Raw genomic sequence first — 19,581 nt, 5'->3', positions numbered from 1 at the left:
ACTTTAAATGTGTTAAATTTTGTTTGTTGAGGTCTGAGTGTTTGTTACCAAGTTTTAATTTTATTGCAATGTTGTTGGTATGATATTATTGATTCATACAGTTTGATTTTCATGATGACTATAGGAAAATTAAGATATAAATGTGTTGGGAAAACTTATTGCTATTTGCTGGATTAGTGATTATATGTACATTTATTTTTATATGTAGTTCCATCCATTAGTTCAATCCAGTTAACTATGTGGTTCACATTATCTATGTATATGCTAATTTCTTTCTGTTTGATTTATTTGTTTATCAGAAAAGTATGTTAAAATCCTTCTCTAGGATTGTGGTTTGCTCAATGATTGTGAACTTCTTTTGTTTTATGTACTGCAAGGCCTTTACATGTGCATAACAATTCACAATCATTGAATGTTCTCACAAAAACTTGTACCCTAGTCTACACAAACAACATTATTGATAATAGCCCCCAAATAGAAACAACCCAAATGTTCATATTTTTCTAGCATATCTTTTTACTTATTTCCAGTTTTACATTTTCTGAATCCTATTTTCTGCTATAACTAGTATATATCTGTTTTAAAAGTATAATCTGAAAATCTGTCCTTCACCTAACAAGATTGACTCATTTATATCTGTTTAATGTCAAATGTTCACAATTATCACTATCTTTTTAAATTTTGTTTTCTACATATAATCCATTAATTTTTTAAAAAATTCTAAATTGTTACTGTTTTTATATTCTATTTTCATCTTTTTTTCTGTTTAGCTTCCCTCAGCTGATATAGAACTCATATCCTGTTTTTCTGGTTTATTATCTAAATGTTTACGTGATTTGTTTGATGTTAAAGTCAATTATTATCTCTATGTTCTTTCTGAAAAATGCTACAATTTTTGAATTTTACTTGATCATCTCTTTCATATCCTCTCTTATTTCTTTGTTAGTGCTAATTTACTTTTAACTCTTCCCAAGTTATTACCATTATTACTATAACTGATATATGTTTACAATAAGTTTCAATTATTTTCTCATCATAGTTTCTTAAGTATTACTCCATCTTTTAAAGTTCATTCTCTTCCTACTGAAATATATTTTTTATTAGTTCTTTCAATAAAAGTCTCTAAGTTATGTGTTCTCAGCCATTAAAATGGTAAGCATTTATGTGTTCCCCTCTTGAGTGGCAACATAGGTAGCATAGTATACTTTTATATCTCTTTTATTTTTTTTAACTTTTTTGTAGTTGTAGATAGATAGCATACCTTTATTTTTTTAAAATATGGTGCTAAGGATTGAACCCAGTGCCTTGCACATACAAGGCAAGTGCTTTACCACTGGGCCCTAGCCCCAACCCCACCCATGTTATTTTTGATGTTGCTAGTCCATTATCTTTTTTCTCCTTCAATTTCTCAGTAGCAATCTCCTTAGAAAAAAAACTGCTGTCTTGTCTAGGTATGGATATAGATATACATACATGTGAATTTGTTTTAACTTTCCTGCTGATAATTCATTAGACTTCTTAAATCATAGAATTCTTGTTATTTATTAATTCTAAATTGTATAAGATTTTTTTTCATTTTTCTTATTCTCCCTTTGTGGAAATGAATGATTTGTATATTGTACATTTTCATATTTTTCCATCTATTGTCTCTTAACCTCTCATTCATATTTTCCATTCTCTCTTCAACATGAATTTTAGCTACATTCTTCATATTTATCTAATTTATTGCTCAACTTATAAATTTAATTTTTAATTTAATTATTTCTGGTATTTTGGTTCTTTTCAAGTCTACCTGTTCATTTTTTCACAGTTACCTCTTCTTTCATTATGACTTGTAATCATATTCTAAAACAATTTCATCATATTAAATACAACAATTTTATGGTCTTTTTCAGATTGTTCTAATATCCAAAGTCTGGGGTCATGTTAACCTTCTAGTTTGATTTATCTTCCAACTCTCACTTATGAGAATCATGACTTTCTCATGTCATTTCTAATTTATTTACTTTTTCTACTATGAGATTATTGTTTTTGGAAGTTTTGAACTTACTTTTCTTTTTTTCTTGATGGAGTCCTGTATGTCCTGAGTTGTAGAAATCTTTCCTGCAAAATTTCTTTCAACCAGTTACCTCAAGAATGTTGCTGGTGTTATAGTTAAAGCATTGTCCCAGGGTTTCATGAACTGACTTCCAGACCACTCACGTATAATCGAATCAAGCCTTTATTGAAGCACACTAGTGGCAACTGATCAGAACATAAAGCTGTTCCCCTGATCAGCCCCGAACAATTGCAAGGGCACTCCTTATAAGCCCGAAAACCACAAAAGGGATGTTTGGGGTCTAGCCAATGCAAGCAAGCCAGGTTACAGAAGAGGGACAGAGCAGTCAAGCGGAGGGAAGCCTAACCAATCACAGTTAGCCCAGTCACCCCAGCTACAGAAACAGAGCCCTGTTACCCTAGTTACAGAAACAATGCCCCATTAGGTAGTTCCGTGTTCTTAAAGGTTTCTGTAGCAAAAGGAAAAGAACATCTTGCCCCAGTCATGACTCTTCTACTTGGCATGGTTGTTTTACAGAATGGAGTCACAAAACAAAATGGAGTCACATTTGCTCCTACTATCACACTGGTTTGCAATCAGATTTTCCTCACATTATTTATGCAGTTTTAAACTCCTGCCATAACATGATATAAATGTGGATACTTCACTAGCTCATGACATGAGCTTGGAGATTCCTCATGATTGGTGTTTTTTGGACCCACATTCCTAAGTGAAGATAAATCTCCTTGCTCCTTTCTTGGGTCAGTGAAAGCAATCTAGTGAGTCTTTCACAGATGAGGTGGCCCCTCCCAGTAGTTGATGGTTAATTAGGGTCCTGGTTCTCATCTACTTCTTTTGACTCCCTGGTCACTACTTTTTCCTCAGCATCTAGTACCCTGCCTGATGTATGGTGGTAGGGAATATACAAATTCAATAAATAAATATGGAAGCAGTGTTCTTAATCTTCTAGAGTTACATTCTCCTTTTACAAACAGTAGAATAATTTCTCTCCTGACTCATTTATGAGGATTACTTCCAAATTACTATTCTGATTTAATTTTTTGACCAAAGGCTTATCACATTAAAAAAAAAAACTCTAAGTTTCCTTTTTCTTTTCTAATGAAGAACTGTGTGCCCTGATTTGTAGAAAGTAGCCAAGAATGGTTTAATAATTTACCAATAGTTTAAAAAATGATTAATGAGATGTTTAAAAAAATACTCAAGTCTCTTGACTCCCCCGCCCTGTTCTTTCTGGTGATCTTTCTTCTGGTCAATGAAAATCTTTATGTAGACTATAGGTGGATCCATGACCTGCCTTCTATTTAAGTAATAAATTTTGTGGACTGTATACATACATAATTTTTTTCTGAGTAAGGAATATGTAGCTTTCATCCAGTTTTGACAATGCCAAAACCTCAACAATTTTTAAATATTGTAGCATGTATTTGTAAGCTTTAAATATTGTAGCATGTGTTTGTTGTCTTTTTACCCTTGTCTTCATATTGGTTCTACTCTTAATGAGTGTTAAGTAATTACCACTACATTGCCAAAGGATCTGATGGTATGAGTCATATTAAAATGTCATTTGTAGGTGAATAATTTGGTTCTGGAGTATGGAATCATTTGACAAATGAGTTTAGGGGTACTCTGATGATTTTATGTATTGAGAGTGGTAATATGAATGCTCACACATCGGCTATACCTTAATATTACTTTAGCTAGATTTCTGGAACTTATTCCTATGAATTATAAAAAAACAAAGTATTTATGTTTTGAATTGGTCTACTCTGTTGAAATGTAGTCACATGGAGGTTTTTACTCAGGAGAACTGAAGCCGGGGTGCTAAGCAAATCGGTCAATATATGTATAGCAGTGGTTTGTGGATCTTGAATATCCATAGGGCTAAACCGCAGTTTCTTTGTTAGGAATATTTTGCTGTTGCTAAACCTGCTTTGTATATTTTAATGCCCATGGTATAAAATGGACAAGGGGAATAATGCTATCTTTTTTTGCAGACTTTAGTGCCCTGTCTTCCTCGGCCACAAGCCATCCTCCCTTCCATGAGGACAATACTCTCTTTAGAGGCACACTGCTCCTCAGGTGTTAGCATTTTGGAATGGAGGGGCCAAAGCTGAGGCCATCATATACTTTCAAGAATTATTATTGGAGATTCACAGACAGTCGGTGAAGTGTGCATTACTCTACGGATACATTTCAAATTATAGGAAACTAGATTGTGCTATGTGTATGAAAAAACAAAGAAAGGATAAAATGAGAGTAGGATGAAGATGTAGGTACCCTTGAAAGAAAGAAAGAAAGAAGTGAATAAAGAGAGAGGAAAAGGGAGGGAGGGAATAAAGGAAGGAGAAAATAAAAAATAAAATAAGAAAGGAAGAAAGGGAATTAGAAATCAAGAAAAAAAGGAGGAAGAAAGGAAGGAAGGAAAAGGATTTCCTTGTTCCCTGACAATTACTCTCTTTTCTATATAGATTGAGTTGATTTTGCTACAGCCAAGGCTTAACTAATGCATTTTTTTTCTATGGATGAATGTCTTTGTTTTTATTTTAGTTTATTCTGTTTCTTTTATTTGTACATTTGAAGGCATAATGTCTCCAAGTGCCCAAGTCAAACCATTTGAATGTTGATTTGATCACTGACTAGCTAAGTGAATAGCTTGGACATACTTATAAATTATTTGTTGTTCATCTAAAATTCAAATTTAACTGGGTGTGCTTCATTTTATTTGGTGACGTGTGTGTGACGCACTTTCTTCCTTGTAAAAACAAAGGTAATGAGACAAAATCCTCAAATATGCTAATATTTAAGGGATATAGTAAACATTATGTAAAATAGTTTATGAGAAATATAGTTCATTATTTCCTTTCTTCTTCCCTTTGCAAGAAAGCTTTGTTTACCAAACTCATCATTCCAAGACTATCAACTGGTAGCGGATATTTCTTAGATGCGCTGAAGTTTTGAATATTGTGTTAATAGAGTAATACCTAGGGTAAATGGCTTGATTGAAGAGAAGTTTAAGAGCAGTGGATTGGTTTATTTTAGAACATGAACTATGGGGAAATGCTTTAAACTTTTCATGCAATAATGTCTCTTTTTCTGAGTTAGGGAATTTGAAAGTCTACCTATTTCAATCTAATTGATTTTACCCAGGCATCCCATTCCAAGATGCTTTAATAGTCATTCTTACTATATACCTATTATGCACCAGTACATACGTAAGTCTTAGTTACCAACAAATTAATTCCAATTTCAATCCGCATCTCTCTACCTGGATGACTTCTTTAAATGCAAGCCAAACTAGCCCATTTTTTGCTCAAAGGAAATAGACCATTGAATTTCCCTTAATAGCATTTATCATATATCTATTTATTTATCACATCAGATCCAGTGGGACAAGATTAGATTTTGGTCTCTTCCAAAACAGTGTGGCTTGCTGGTCAACCACCCAGCAAGCCATGGGCGCAAAAGTGGCATGCTTCCATTTTTATTTTCTTTGTTCAAAGTCTTCATCTTTGGAGATGCCTTGTTAGTATCAGATTAGAAGTTTGTGGAGAATATCAATGGGTCCAGTTTAGCTTGGACACTATGGTGCATTCTCCTTCAGGATTTCCTTCATGTTTTCCTTTTCATTTTCTTTCACATTTTCATTAGCCTTTGTGTCAGTTGAGAGCCTAAAACTCAAACTAGGCGTTGCTTGTTGAGTTTCAGAAAAGAAAGAAGGTTTTACCTCCATAGATTGGACAGAACTAAACAATTTCTGTGGCGTACTCTTACTCACTGGGTAAACCGCAGTAGGATAACTTAGGTTTGCATTCATCGATGATTCTCTTGATACAATATTTTGAACTTCATGTATTGGTTGAGATAAACCACCATCCTTTTTTTCACAGACAGTGCTGAAAGGGATGGCACAAAACACAAGATCTGAAGGCAGCAACTTAAGGTCATTGGCTGGTCGGGTAATCACAAACCTATAAGGAAAATCAAAGATAAATTCTGAGCTTCTGTGGCTAGGACAGAATGGTTATAGGCAATGAACAAAATAAAGACATCATTTTGCTGGGTCAAAAGGGGAACTGCTTTTGTTTTGCTTTGCTTCATTGGTTTCTGATTGACAGTAAAGATCTCTGGGACACCGAATAGAGGAAGTCTTAGAGGAGGGACTGGGGACCTTAGGAATGAAATCTCCCTTTTTGGGATTTGCTGTTCTCACTGCTTTAGTGGGAAAGGAATAAGACTGTGATTTGGTTTGCTGATCTCTAAGGACTTCCTAACTCCAGGTTTAACTTCTTTGAACATGCACTACACTGATGAATTCAGTAAGTACAAAATTGAACACCGAGCCAGGCTCTGTCAAATTGGAAGATAACAGGTATTCCAGATATTTCCATCCTGGCTTAGGCCTACCATAAGCTAGTACTCATGCAAACAGGTTTCACACAGCGTTCTATTTGAAACTTTGGTAAGCAAAGAGTGAATGCCAATGAATCTAAAGGAAAATTCAAAGTCTGTATTTGCATAGGAAGACTTTGTAGGGAAGCAAGTTGTCTTAGCAAAAATATCAGATACATAGCCAATCCTTAATAAATGAGTTAATTAATACCTAGTGTTCACGACAGAACACAGAGAGGATAACCTCGTATGACTTTCACCCTGTATTTCTTCACTGCTGTCCTAAATGGTTACTTCTCTCCTAAACATGGTCCCTCAATGCATGATTGACTTTCCTTTACTGAATAATTTATCCATTATTATCTTTCCATTGAAAATACTGCAACCTCTATTTTATTTTATAAAACAAGATTTACCCTAATCACATATATCATTTAAAACAGGAGTGCCATTTCCTTCCTTGAGATCCTCTCAAGTATAAACTGCATATTTTCTCAATTACCATGTTCTACAGGTTTTCCCGAGGTGTTGGGGCCAGGGATTAGAGTTCAAGCAGAGAAAGAGCATGCCAGAATCAAGTATGCTTCTCAGTATTGCTTCCATAACCTCACACCTCACGCACTTACTTCACGGGGTGAGTTCTGTAAAGTTATATAACCCTCCCCAGCCATCTGTAGACCTTCATGTTTATTTAGGTCTTTGGCACTTGGGATGTAATTTCCCCCCCCAAACCTCAGGGCCACTATCATCTTATGTGCTTGTAGTATCTCTGTGGTTCACAGCTCTGACATCCAGACACATTTCTATGATTTCTACTACCGAATGATGGTATATCTCCAAACCATTTTCAGGGCCACATTCTGGATATTGTCATTGCCTGTCAAAAATCTTAAGCTTCAGTAAGTCACTCTCCAACCACAACAGCCCATCATTCCTTCTCTCTCATCTCCTTCCTCTGGGTATATCTGCTCTAACTTTTTCAGGATTTCCAGTGTTACCGTCTTTTCTCTTTACAGTCTAGCATTGCTTCATGGTTAAACCTCATTGCATTCTTCTTAGTAGTTCAAGTCTTACCTTTTATTTTCTTACTTTTATTTTCTTTCTCAGCAATGCCTATGAACTGAGAAATTTTGGTACTAAATAAAAATCCCCAAAAGTATACCTCCCACCTAGATATATTATAGGTCTTCCTAAGCATCTGTTATTTCTCTCCTTTTCTCTTATTAATAGAGAAATTACAGGGACTTTTTTCTTCTACTTGTTTTGTTCCTTTCTCTTTTCTCCTGGAATGGGTTTCAATTGTCTATTTACACTCCATCATTTTTAATTCCTCCTTCTTTATTGACTACTGTGCATTCTACTGTGAGAATCTTGTCTAGGGCCTAAACAATTGTATTATCTCTAGAATGGTATCTTCTTTTCTTATATCCTCTATATACATTTCCTCTCTCTTCCACACTCCTGGCAGAAGGATCTCCAGTTAATAAAGTTGAAATCTGAACAAAGTGCATCCCTGATTTATAAGCACAAAGCACAGTGGTTGGAAAGAAGCACTCAATAAATATTTACAAAATGAGTCCAGCAAAAAACAAGTAAATCTTTCCAATGCAGACAATGTCTTTAGCTTTAGAAAGTTGTACAATCGTGGGTGGAAGTTAGGTTGCAAAAGAACTTATTTAAAATTTAGGTCTGCATATTTCAGTTTTCACTGGGGTCCCAAACTCCATCCTCCTTAGAAGGCCAATATTAATTGGACCTTAACCATCAGCATTCCTATTGTTTGCACTCATTCTTCTTTCTTCCTACATCATGATTGACCAGAATCTTTCCATAATAACTGTGGACTCTGAGCTATGGAGTTCTCTTTCACATATAAAGTAGCTTTGGTTCTCCTGCTTGGGTGGGTGGTCAGCACTTTTCAAATTAGCACACTCCCCTTTTATGTTCTGGGTTGCTCGCCTCTTCATCTATCATGCGGTATAAGCCAACACATAAGATTCCAAGACAATCTAATGAGCCACAGAATAGTTGTCCAAAGGTGGTTCTTGGCTGTGAAAAAAAAAGAGAGAAAAACGTGTCTGCTGGGCACATTCATCAAGCAATAACAAGCACTCATTCAAATGTTATTTTCCTTTTTTTTTTTTTGCGGTCCAACTTTAGAAGGTCTGAAAGACATTTCCTAATATATTTATGATAATAGTGTTTAGTGACTTGGTAATTATAGTAACTGATGATTAGTTTTGAGATACTAATCTGTGTGATTTGCTTTTTTTTTTTTTGGTCATTTAAGTTCTTCTGAGAGCCTCAGATGCATGTGGTACGTGTGTGTTCTTATTACTTTTCCTATTTGGTAACCATCATTGAGAATTATCAATGAGCAATGGGTTCCAAATTCAGTTTTTGAGTTAGTCCATGATTGGGATGTTAGATAACCCCCAAGGACTCATCTTATCCCACTCTTACTGAGATCACAATCTCAAGCACACTTCTTGTTGAGAAGGGGCCCCAGCAAACTTTCAGACTGCCAGCTGATGATTGGCTCACAGCGGCCCTAGCAACATCTAGCTGATTGGCTCCTCTGTGGTGATGCTTATTGGGCTGTTTCCCTGCCCTTTCAGACCACAGAGCTGCTCATTGGGGGACTTTTTTTGGCTCTGCCCACACGACCCAGCCAATCGGCCTCAAGAGCAGGAGGATTATGGGAGGTGGAGAGGCTTGTGGTTTGGGGGAAAGGCTTGTGGGAAGCCGGTGGTGGCAGTTGGGCTCTGAGGGTTTTTCCTGAGGAGCTGTTTTGTTTGGCATGTGTGGTTCTAAAAATAAAGTTAGTTTCTTTTGACAAGTGGCTCCTGATTGTGCCCAGGCGGACTGTGGCATTTGGTGGCCCGTACGGGGAATGAACCCACGACCTTGGCGTTATCAGCAGATGTTGAGAGCCACAGCCGAAGGGACCTCAGCAAATTTTCAGACTGCCAGCTGATGACTTCTTACATTTGGTCTCTGGCTCTGGCCAACAAACTTATCACAAATAGACAATGAGTTCAAAAGCAGCAGCAGATAGGACAAATAGGTTCAGAAAGGGCAAAAGAAAACAGTCTGCTCAGTTCTACGATTTCTTAAGAAAAGAGCAAAGTGAGTGAAGGTAAGACACATAGGCAGACCAATCTATTATTTCTCTGATACCAGCAGGCGGTTGCCAGCTGCAGTCTCTGGGCATAAAAATCACTCACTAGTCAACTGCAGATGAGGCACCCGGGTCCACAGAAATGCACAAGATCAGACAATACTGTGGGAGTGTTTGGAAAGTTGTTTGTACCTGGGCTTCCAATGCCAAGAGCATAGGATGTGCCCTTTTTGGTAGCATATGTTGAGACACACTGGGCAAGGAGGCCTGGAACACCATACTCCTTGTGAAGGGAGCAATTTTTTCTGATGTCCACTGAACCAGAAAAAGATGGTTCCTTGTCAAGGTCTGCCTCTAACAATAACACTGGACAGGTGGATAACAATATTAATCAAAACCAAACCAGCGCTTGGAGTTGTGGCCCATGCCTAGAATCCCAGTAGTTCAGGAGACTGAGACAGGAGAATTGCAAGTTCAAAGCTAACCATGATAATTTAGCCAGGCCCTAAGCAACAAAAAAGCAACACACTGATCAGTAGATTATTCATGTCCAGTCTGCACTCTACTCTGATGCCTAGATGCGCTACTGGAATTTGCCAGAATTCTTATCACCTCCCTTTGCTATAATTGGTCATTCAGTAGCAACCTGGATTAAGAAAAGTCAAGCATTTTCTACTGGTTAGCCCACTGTGATTCTTTGACTTAATCACGGAGCTATTCTGCCTGATGTCAGCTGACCTGATCAGATTTCTTTAGCATTGTGGTTACTGGAAGAATGGTCAAACCCTGGGACGGTATTCCTGAGATGGAACCCTGCTCTGACATCGTTGAACAATATGGTGGCTTCAGGTAAGCCCTTGCTTCTGAAAACCTCAGTTTTCTGATCTGTTAAATGAAATGAATGATGACAACTACTGTACAAATCCTTGGACAGATTAAGTGAAAAAAATCTAAAATAGTCAGGCACAGGGAAAATACTTAGTAAGTTTTAAGTATTATAATTATCAGTAATAACCTTGTCAAGGTACAAAGTTATTAGGTATTCTTGCCCATTTTATGCTACAGTAACAGAATAAGTTATAAAGATCTAAGATTTATTTCTTACAGTCCAGAGAAAGAGATGTTCAAAGTCAAGGGGCCTACATCCAGCAAAGATCTTTTTGCTGTGTCACCCCATGGCAGAAGGTAGAAGGGCAAGACAGCACATTTGCAAGAGAGAAGGTAAATGGGCTAAACTAGTTCTTTTGCCAGAAGTCCACTGTCATGATAACTAACCCACTCCGTTGTCTATTTCCTGGTATTGCTACAAAAAATAACAAGAAAATTCACTGAGTTGTAAAACAATCTATGAATATAAGATTGTATTAATTTCGTTACTGCTATTATTATTTCTGTGTGGTAGACCATCTATAAACCCAAACAGTCAACACAATTTTCAGAAACTCAGAGTGTTCAGGAAGTGAGAAAATCTAGTATGATAAGAATAGACTCACTTGAATGTCTGATAAAATCGTTTGCTCTAAGGACAGAAGCCCCAGTTTACACCGCATTCTTCCAGACGAATACATAGAGTAGCTGTCAGTCAACCCAGTGAACTTCTCCTTATCCAGTTGTTGTTCCATCTGAGAGCTTACTCCTCCTGTCACCAGCATCTGAAGTAATTCCAGGACACGGTAGTTGTAGAAGGCCTGGGGAGCAAGGACAATTCATGTGTAATGTTAGAGCAGCCAGCATGTAAATGGTGGAGGTGTTCAGACCTGGAGATCCAGTGGATGTCACTGTTTGACATGGACCAGATAGTGCAGAGAACTTCTCTTGTGATTATTATTATCAAAGCCACTTTGGATAGGAGACTGGGTTAGGTACAACTGAGAGTAAACAACCTGGACCATGATCCTGTTTCCTTGGAGCTTATGCTGTAGAAGGAGGAGAAAGTGGGTAATGATATAGATACCAAGGATTTCTTTCTTTCACAGATGACCAGAGGAGTACGTTAAGCCACAGATACCATAATTATAAACATATTTATTTTAAAAATGTGTATTTAGTGGAACACCCTACAGACTTTCTCCTAGGGGACTTCTGATACTATTGTCATCTATCCTTGGGCTATATTTTGGATGTGAGCCTACTTATACTCCTTTTGATTGTGCCTGACTTGAGGACAGACATTGACTTAGGTCTTACTAATATTTGGATTTCCCATGACTATTATTATACATTTCAGAAATTATCGATTCTGGATAAGTAAATGTATGGGGTTTTAGAATGACTGACATCAAAATGAAACAAGATGATGACGTGGGTCTAATTATTTTGAAACAGGATTGAGTCTGAATTGAGTTCATTTTCTTGAACTCCCTTTCTCCACAATTCCTACCACAATCTGTAGCCTAGGCATGAACATATTTGCAAATGTCATTCTTAACTTTCTATCTTTAAAAAAAAATCTATATTATACTTTTACTCCTGAAGAAATAAATATTACAGAAAAAAAGAATTATAGGAAAGCAATCATTTTTATAATAAATAATATAAGTGACTGTTATTAGTCTAGAATTTATATCATTCATTTATCATTCATTTATCATCATTCAAACTCAGGTACTCTACTTCTGAAGCCTGTGTGATGATGATGGTGAATGATGAAGGTGGTGGTAATTTTCGAGACAGGGTCTTGCTGTGTTGCTTATGCTGGCCCAGAACTCCTGGACTCAAGTGATCTTCCTTCCTCAGCCTCCTGAGTGCTGAGATTATAGGCATGCACCACCATACCCTGTTGAAGCCTGAATCTCTAAAGGGACCTTTTTACTAGTTTTCTCAACTTAGTTTTCTTCTCATTTGCAATCATGAATCAGATCATGCCATCTGCTTCCTCAAACTTAGACACCTTATTAGGGTCTTCAGAGCCCTTGTGATCTGATATCACCTCCCTTTCTTGGCTCACCTTCATTAACTATTCACTGCAATACACACACTCGTCAGTCTGTAGCAGCTTGACCTATTCTTTTCTTCTCTTCCGGCTTTGCTTTTGGACACCTTGTTCATCTCTTACCAGCTTGGGTCTCCTCATCAGAATAAAGCTTATTTCTCTTTAGGATCCCATGACCTCTGGCTTTTACTCTATTTCCTTCTTCTGTATTTTATAGTTAATTGTTTATATGAAATAGGCCTGAGTTTGAATCTTGTATTGTCACACCCTTGACAAGTATTCTTGGGCAATTTATGCATTTTTTTTCCTTTAAAGTTAACATGACAATATCTACCTTCTATCATTGTTTGCAGGATTTAATGAAATATACCTATTACTAATTTCTATTCCCTTTATTATTAGTTCTCATGTACCTGGATTACCTGGAGTTACACTAACAAGGGCAGATCTATGAGATCCCAGATCTCCTGAATCAGAATTGATGAATGGAAGTGGAAGAGAGAATTTAAAGAATACCCTAGAGATTCTGACACTGCTGGTTTTCATAGCAGAGAAATCCTTCCTTGAAATTATGTGCTTTCTCAGAGGATGGCCTTAATCTACTTAACATCATCTTTAGAAGTGCTTGTTTTGAATGGGGCAGGTGTTTATGGGATGTAAAGGTATTTACTGACGACAATAGGCAGGAGAGTTTTAACAAACCAATATTGCTAGTAAAATGTAGAGGTGGCTGGTACAAGTTAACTTAAGAAATAACATAAGTTATACGGATTTAGAGAAAATCAATGTAACTGTTAACAGTTTTTGGATTAAAAGATGACTTCACTCTATTCCTTGGACTGGGAGAATCTACTTGCATTTCTTCTCTGTTCCATCCCACCAGCACCCAGAAAGGTGCTTTAGGAATCAGTCCCCTGACATCCAGGAGGAAATAGAGGATGTAAATCCAGGTTGAGCCACAATCCGTTTAAGCACATGTGGCCATAGTGTGAGTGATCAAACATAATACGGTTAGAATAATTCTCCTCTGATGAAAGAAAAGGTGTAAATTCTTGGGTTATCCTGCTGTTGATGGCTCTAGGGAAACGTGTGCTTTACATATTTAACTGAGAGGCTTAGCCTTTGAATATATCATTTCTTCAGTTTTGACATCAAAAGGATTGCAATTCTAAATTGGGGAAAATAATGGGATTTATATGTCACCCTTATAAGGTGAGTTCATCTCCTTATTCTTATTTGGAGTTCTTTGCTATTGACCTTTCACAACTTCACTTTTTTTTCCTCCCCCCTCCCCTCCCCTCCTCTTCCCTTTCCTCTCCTCTCCTTTCCTCTCCTCTCCTCTCCTCTCCTCTCCTCTCCTCTCCTCTCCTCTCCTCTCCTCTCTTCTCCTCTCCTCTCTCCTTCCCTTCCCTTCCATCTTTTCTTCCTCCTTTGCTTGTTTTCTTTCTTTTCCTTCTCTAGAAAATTTCAAAGTTAAAATGTGTTTGAAATGTTTTTTGGACTTTGGACTGCAATTCTAATGCAATAGCATGTATTAGAATACTAGAATTTCTAACATTGAGTTTCCAATGTTGGAAATGTTGCAGCCCAAGTTGTTTAAGCTTTTAACTGCAATAAAACATGAAGTCTCTTTCATAATCTGGAATATTACCTAATAGTATACATACTAATATCGAAGCCATCTGCTGTTCTTTATTCTGAGATTTTTCCAAAGGACTTAAGATCAAACATCTTTTGGGAAATAACTTTTAACTCCAAGTGAGGCTCTATGGTTGGAAAATTGCAACTAACCAGCTGAGAGACCTTGAGAATTTCATCTAACTTCGGTGGGCTTCAGTTTTCTCACAAGTACAGGAAAAGTGTTCCCTAAGTTCTTGTCTATTTATGAAACTCTTTAGTTGTAAAGCTATGTAGGATTCTTGCACATAGGCCTGACTGGTCTTGCCATATTTTAGTTTTCGTAGCACTGAACTGATAAAGATTTAAAAGCAAATATGAATTAGGTATAGACAAATTCTTCTAAACGGGACAGGAGTTTAGGTAGTATACCAGGGAATATTGTCAACAGTATTAACAGTATCAGTTGGAGATTTGGAGATAAAAACCATTATATTTCAGTGAAAATATATAATATCCTTCGCAATGTAGAGATTTTTAACTTGTGTGAAAATATAAGACTTCATTATTTCTAAGTGGCGACTACTTTATCACACACTACTGTGGGCTTTGCTGCATCCTGGGACTTGTACATTCATTCTCCTTAGAATTTATAAGGATGATTGGGAGGGAAAGATGGAAAGTCACAATGAAGTTTTCCAAGTACATATAGGAAGGAAGCAATCCCATAAACATCATGTGGGAAATATTTCACCAAGATCAAAGTTGAGGCTGGTGTTCTTCTCTTATTTAACAGTTTGTTTGCTGAAGTGTGAGCCCCCTTTTCCCAGGAGAGTCTATTCTGAAGACATCTCTTAGGTTTGCTCTCCTGTTAGTGTGGGCATCTGGGAAAGAAACAGTTTTAGTTTAATTATACCCACTGATGGTACAGCCATGGGGACCCAATCTCTCGGTACCTTGAGGTGGGCATCAGGTTGGAAGAGCCTAACCCCTAAGATATTCTTGGGGCAGGGACATTATAGTATAAAAGGAATGAAAAAAATAGAGGGAATGGTTGAATCTTGCCTCCCACTTAGGACTTCAGACTGGAAATGGGAAACCTGTCTTGGAAAGGAGAACAGGATACTCCTATACTTTTCTGTTGGTTGTTATATTCTAATTTGTAGGGAGTGGTTTCTAAAGTCTTTTTAGCAATAGAAATATTTCTTCCAATGAAATATTATGTAGTTGTGCCTCAAATATGGCACAGAAAAAAGCAGAGTTGCTCTAATCAAGGAGAGAGCAGTGTGGGAGGGCACGTTTGTGTCTCTTTTCTGCCTGTCTCCTCAGCAATCTCTGAGCACTCAGAGAGTTGGATTCCTCTAAGAAAAACCTGAAAATTCTTGCATTGGAAAGATATTAGTAATAAAGAACTAGGTTTCTGGAGGGGAAGTTGATTGTGGTGGTGAGGGCTGTCTCTGGAATCACATAAAGTTGGGTTTAAAAACAACTTTTTATTTGTCAGTGATGTAGCCTTTGACAGATTATACCCCTCTAAGCCTCAGAGTCTTTATCTATAAAATAAATCTAAGAATAGTATTTCCTTAATTGAGTTGACAGGAGAATCAACAAGATAATACAATATGCTTTAGCAAGGTCTTGGCACAAGAGAAATGCTTGAAAGATACTACTCTTCCTATGACTGATATTGCTATTGTTACTGGTAACATCTCAACAACAGAATTTATGAGAATTAGTCGCCTAGAGGTCTACTGTGGGGAAGATTTGCAGGTATGAGCTAGGAGAGAAGAGCTGTGGATCTTGATGATGTCTGCCATGGATCTATGTTAGAGGGGATGATAGCCATGGAGCCCATAGCTGACATCCTAACTAGATGGGAAGAATGATGTCTTTGCTTCCTCCCAAACTCAGCCAGGAGATACTCTGTTGTGTAAGGAAAATAAAGTGTAGGATTTGAGAACATCTGCATATTCTGGTATTTCCAGTAGATGATGGTGAATGTTCTCTTTTTTCTCTGAGGCTATTTCCATGCGACCAGGTGGTAATATCCAGAGACCAGCCAAAATCAAATGGTACCCAGAGGGGAGGAGCCTGTGACATTGGAGGCTCAGGGACAACTCCAGCCTCATCCTTAGGTTGGTTTTTCTTTCTGTGTGAATGGTTGGATAGGATATCATCCAGGGAAAGGAAAACAAGAGAGGACAGCACTCACTGATTACGTTCAGTAGTCTGGTTTAGCTCAGCGTTTCAGCATTATCACAGTGTGTTCATTTTGCTGTGCCATACATCATTAAAGATACATGTAATAGCTAGAATAGAAGGCTACCAGATAGGTATTTAGAGGTTCACTATCCCTGTGAGCCTCCTTGACATACGTGGTGCCTTCTGCCCTGGTGCTCCATTGCCATCCCCATTCCATAGACAGCTGACCAAGAGCCAGTCCTAAATAACACACTTATCAGGACTCTTTAACAGCTAGCTGATGGTCCAGCGTGGCTTGTAACCTCATGTGACAACTTCCTATATAGGGCACATTTACCTGACTTTGTCTCTCTCTCATGGACTTCACCATCTAGCCTAAGAAAAGACTTCTGAGATTTTATGTAGCTCATTTTGTTTTCTAGCAAGGGATCGTCTTCTCATCTTGACTGCCCAAGGTCAAGGTCACGCTCATGGTGCATTATGGAAGTCAGCACTAAGCCTAGGCGCCAACACCTGGCTCAAGACTTAATTATCAAGTTGGTGTTTCCTATGCTGGCTTACGTTGTATGTTCATTTCTTTTATTTCTACTCTTCCAACCCTTCATCATCTATTCTGCCTGCCACGGTTCAATATACTCCCTGCTGAAAGCATATGTTGGAAACACTCCACACTAAACACTGTTAAGTGGTGAGACTTTTAAGACATGATCAGGTTATGAGATCATAGATGGATTAATACCATTATTGTTGGGGTGGATTAGTTTATGGCAGTAGTGGGCTCTTGATAACAAAGATGAGTTTGGCCCTCTCCTCTCTATCTTTTTGCATGTGCTCTATGGCCTTCTTGCCTCCCACGGTGCGATGACACAGCAGAAAGAACCTCACCAGATGCCACACAGATGACTGCACCATGCCCTTGGACTGCCCAGTCTTCAGAACTGTGAGCCAAATAAACTTCTATTGTTTTTATAAATGGCCTGGTCTCCAGTATTTTGTGATAGAGGTATAAAACACCAAGACACTGCCTTCTGACTAACTCTAAATAGAATCTGTAGCTTTATTCTGCCTGTGTGGCCCAGTGGAGCAGTGGAGTTTAATTAAGTCTCAAGTTTAATTTAAGGCATGAAGCTTCCTGCCACTTAAGAGCTTCTGAAAAGATCTGGGAGCTTAAACCCATCTAAAATGCATCCTGCCGACAGGTCAAGTTCATCAGAAGTCACCTTCTGCCTGACACTCCAGTCATTAATTCCAGGCAAGTTAATTGACATATCAGTGACAGACAGTGATACAACACTCTGTCTGACAGAGTCACCTTCTCAGAAAAGTAACCTGACTTGATTCCCTCCAATGCATCCCTCTCTGGCTCAGTCAGGGGCTGTATGTTACTTAACCCTTTAGAAACTTGATAACCCACAAAATTGTTTAATGTTAAACTATTCCTGAAGCAGTGGTATCTCCCTGGGGTTCATGAGAAACCCTTCCATGGCTAAGAAAGGCAGAATCAAGGGCCACATAATACCTTCCTTGATGTCAGGAGAGGAACATATATGTCCTGGTCACATTCCCCTAAATGTGCAAACTGCTTTGAGACAAGCATGCCATTCAGGAATGGTGCCTCTTCTACACAGCATTCCAGAAGTACATTCTGAGTACATTCAAACTGTACTCAGAGCCTTGTTCCTTTAAGCAAGTGCATATTGGACTTTGGACCTTTTTGTAATCCTTCCCCTGAAAAATCTTAGGAGGAAAACTCTGAGGTAGTGGAACATGCGTATTTCCTTTCAGGTGTTTTTGCAGTCATTATAAATGGCCATACACAGATCCTGTATTTCTTAATCAAATTGCAATTCCTTCAACAGTCTGGGCAGCTGCCTCCTGGCCTCTGCCTGTATAGTTTCTTCCCCAAGGATCTGGGTGGTGTGCATCTTCCTTTCCTCCAGAGCTTGAACAGCATGCTGCCTTCCCTGGGAACATACTGAAATCTGCAACTACTTCCCCAAACCCTACATTTCCTATCTCATCTTTCCTCAGTCTTTGTGATTGGCATCCTTTGTACATTACATATTGATGTTCATGTCAGTCTCTTCTGTGAGTGCAAGCTGCACATAGATGGAGTTTGGTCTGTTTCGTCACTGCTGTATCCCTGCACAGTGTAGGAGTTTGATAGGTATTTGACGACTAGTGGATTTTATTTATGGGAATCCTGTAATGAATGCTAGGGATCTGCCTTATGGCTAAAGAGCTGCTGAAAACTAAACAGTGACCATGTACTCAGAAATGCATCACACAAGAGGGACAATGGTGGAGGAAGATTTGACTTAACTCTGAGTAAAATTCACACTACCTAATGCCAAACCTTTTTCCATGAAACCCATGAATCTCTTAGAACTAACTTCTGAAAGAGTTGTTGGGAAATTGTAGAGAGAAGAGAAGGTAGTATCCATGAGGTTCTGAAACCAAAGGCCCTGGTCTGTGGAGATGCACTGAAAGCTGAAGGGCTAGCATCAAATGTCACAGTTCCCAGGGCCTCAAGTTTATAATCTTGATCATCTCAAAATTTTGCTTCTCTCCTCAAGCAGTTTTGAGGAGAGATGAAATAATGTATGTGCAATTTTTTTTTTAATCAAAGAGAAATCGGAATTGTGAATTGTGATGTCCTCAAACCTTAATCCACCCACTCACCTCTCTCCAAGAGGTTTGGGGGACTTCTTGGCTTAAATGGACTTACGGTGGCCAGGAGGGAATCCAAGAAGTTGCCAGAGAAGACGGCGCCTGTGGAAAAGGAAGCGCTCAGATGCAGGCTTGTCCCCGTGAAGTTCCCTTCCAGTCCACCAATCTGCTCAATAAAGTGGATGTTGGAAGGATTTTCTGCAAGGTAAGAGAGGCAAAAGGGAAAGGCAGGCAGACAAGAAGATAGGGGTTTCCGTGTGAGGCAGGCCAAGGGTGATCACTTAGCAAAGGATTTGTGTCTTAATGTCTCTGTGGCTTCTACCCTTAACTCACTACATGGTTTTTTTCCTTTTCAAATATTGTCCTCCCCTAAAAATATGAGTCCCTCTTGAGTACTTCACCATCAAAGGAACATTCTTTTACCCCAGGCTCAGTTTGACCAGGGAAGTGTCCCGGGGTCACCCTTATCCAATTTATCTTTCCAACCAGAATACTTCTGGAAACAAAAGGGGGCACTGGGAACAATTGCACTGGGAAAACAGGCACTAACAAGGAACATCTGGCCACCCATGTGACCCAGATAGAAAGGCA

The 19,581-nt window shown here is 38.2% G+C and overlaps 1 protein-coding gene across 1 annotated transcript in view; it reads right to left on the bottom strand.

The window, feature by feature from the left end:
* Positions 1-5,427: 5,427 nt before the first annotated feature.
* Positions 5,428-19,581, bottom strand: part of Kcnu1 (potassium calcium-activated channel subfamily U member 1) — a 167,076-nt gene continuing 152,922 nt past the window's right edge. The window contains exons 27-30 of the mRNA XM_078031345.1: positions 19,049-19,188; positions 11,063-11,257; positions 8,379-8,497; positions 5,428-6,027 (exon numbers count right to left, since the gene is read on the bottom strand). Coding sequence (XP_077887471.1) covers positions 5,640-6,027; positions 8,379-8,497; positions 11,063-11,257; positions 19,049-19,188 — 842 coding nt within the window. The 3' untranslated portion in view covers positions 5,428-5,639. The remainder of the gene's footprint in view (positions 6,028-8,378; positions 8,498-11,062; positions 11,258-19,048; positions 19,189-19,581) is intronic.

This window comes from Ictidomys tridecemlineatus, chromosome 14, assembly GCF_052094955.1.
Source record: "Ictidomys tridecemlineatus isolate mIctTri1 chromosome 14, mIctTri1.hap1, whole genome shotgun sequence".
In the NCBI taxonomy this organism is placed as follows: Eukaryota; Metazoa; Chordata; class Mammalia; order Rodentia; family Sciuridae; genus Ictidomys; species Ictidomys tridecemlineatus.
This window is presented reverse-complemented; position numbering and strand designations above follow the sequence as displayed.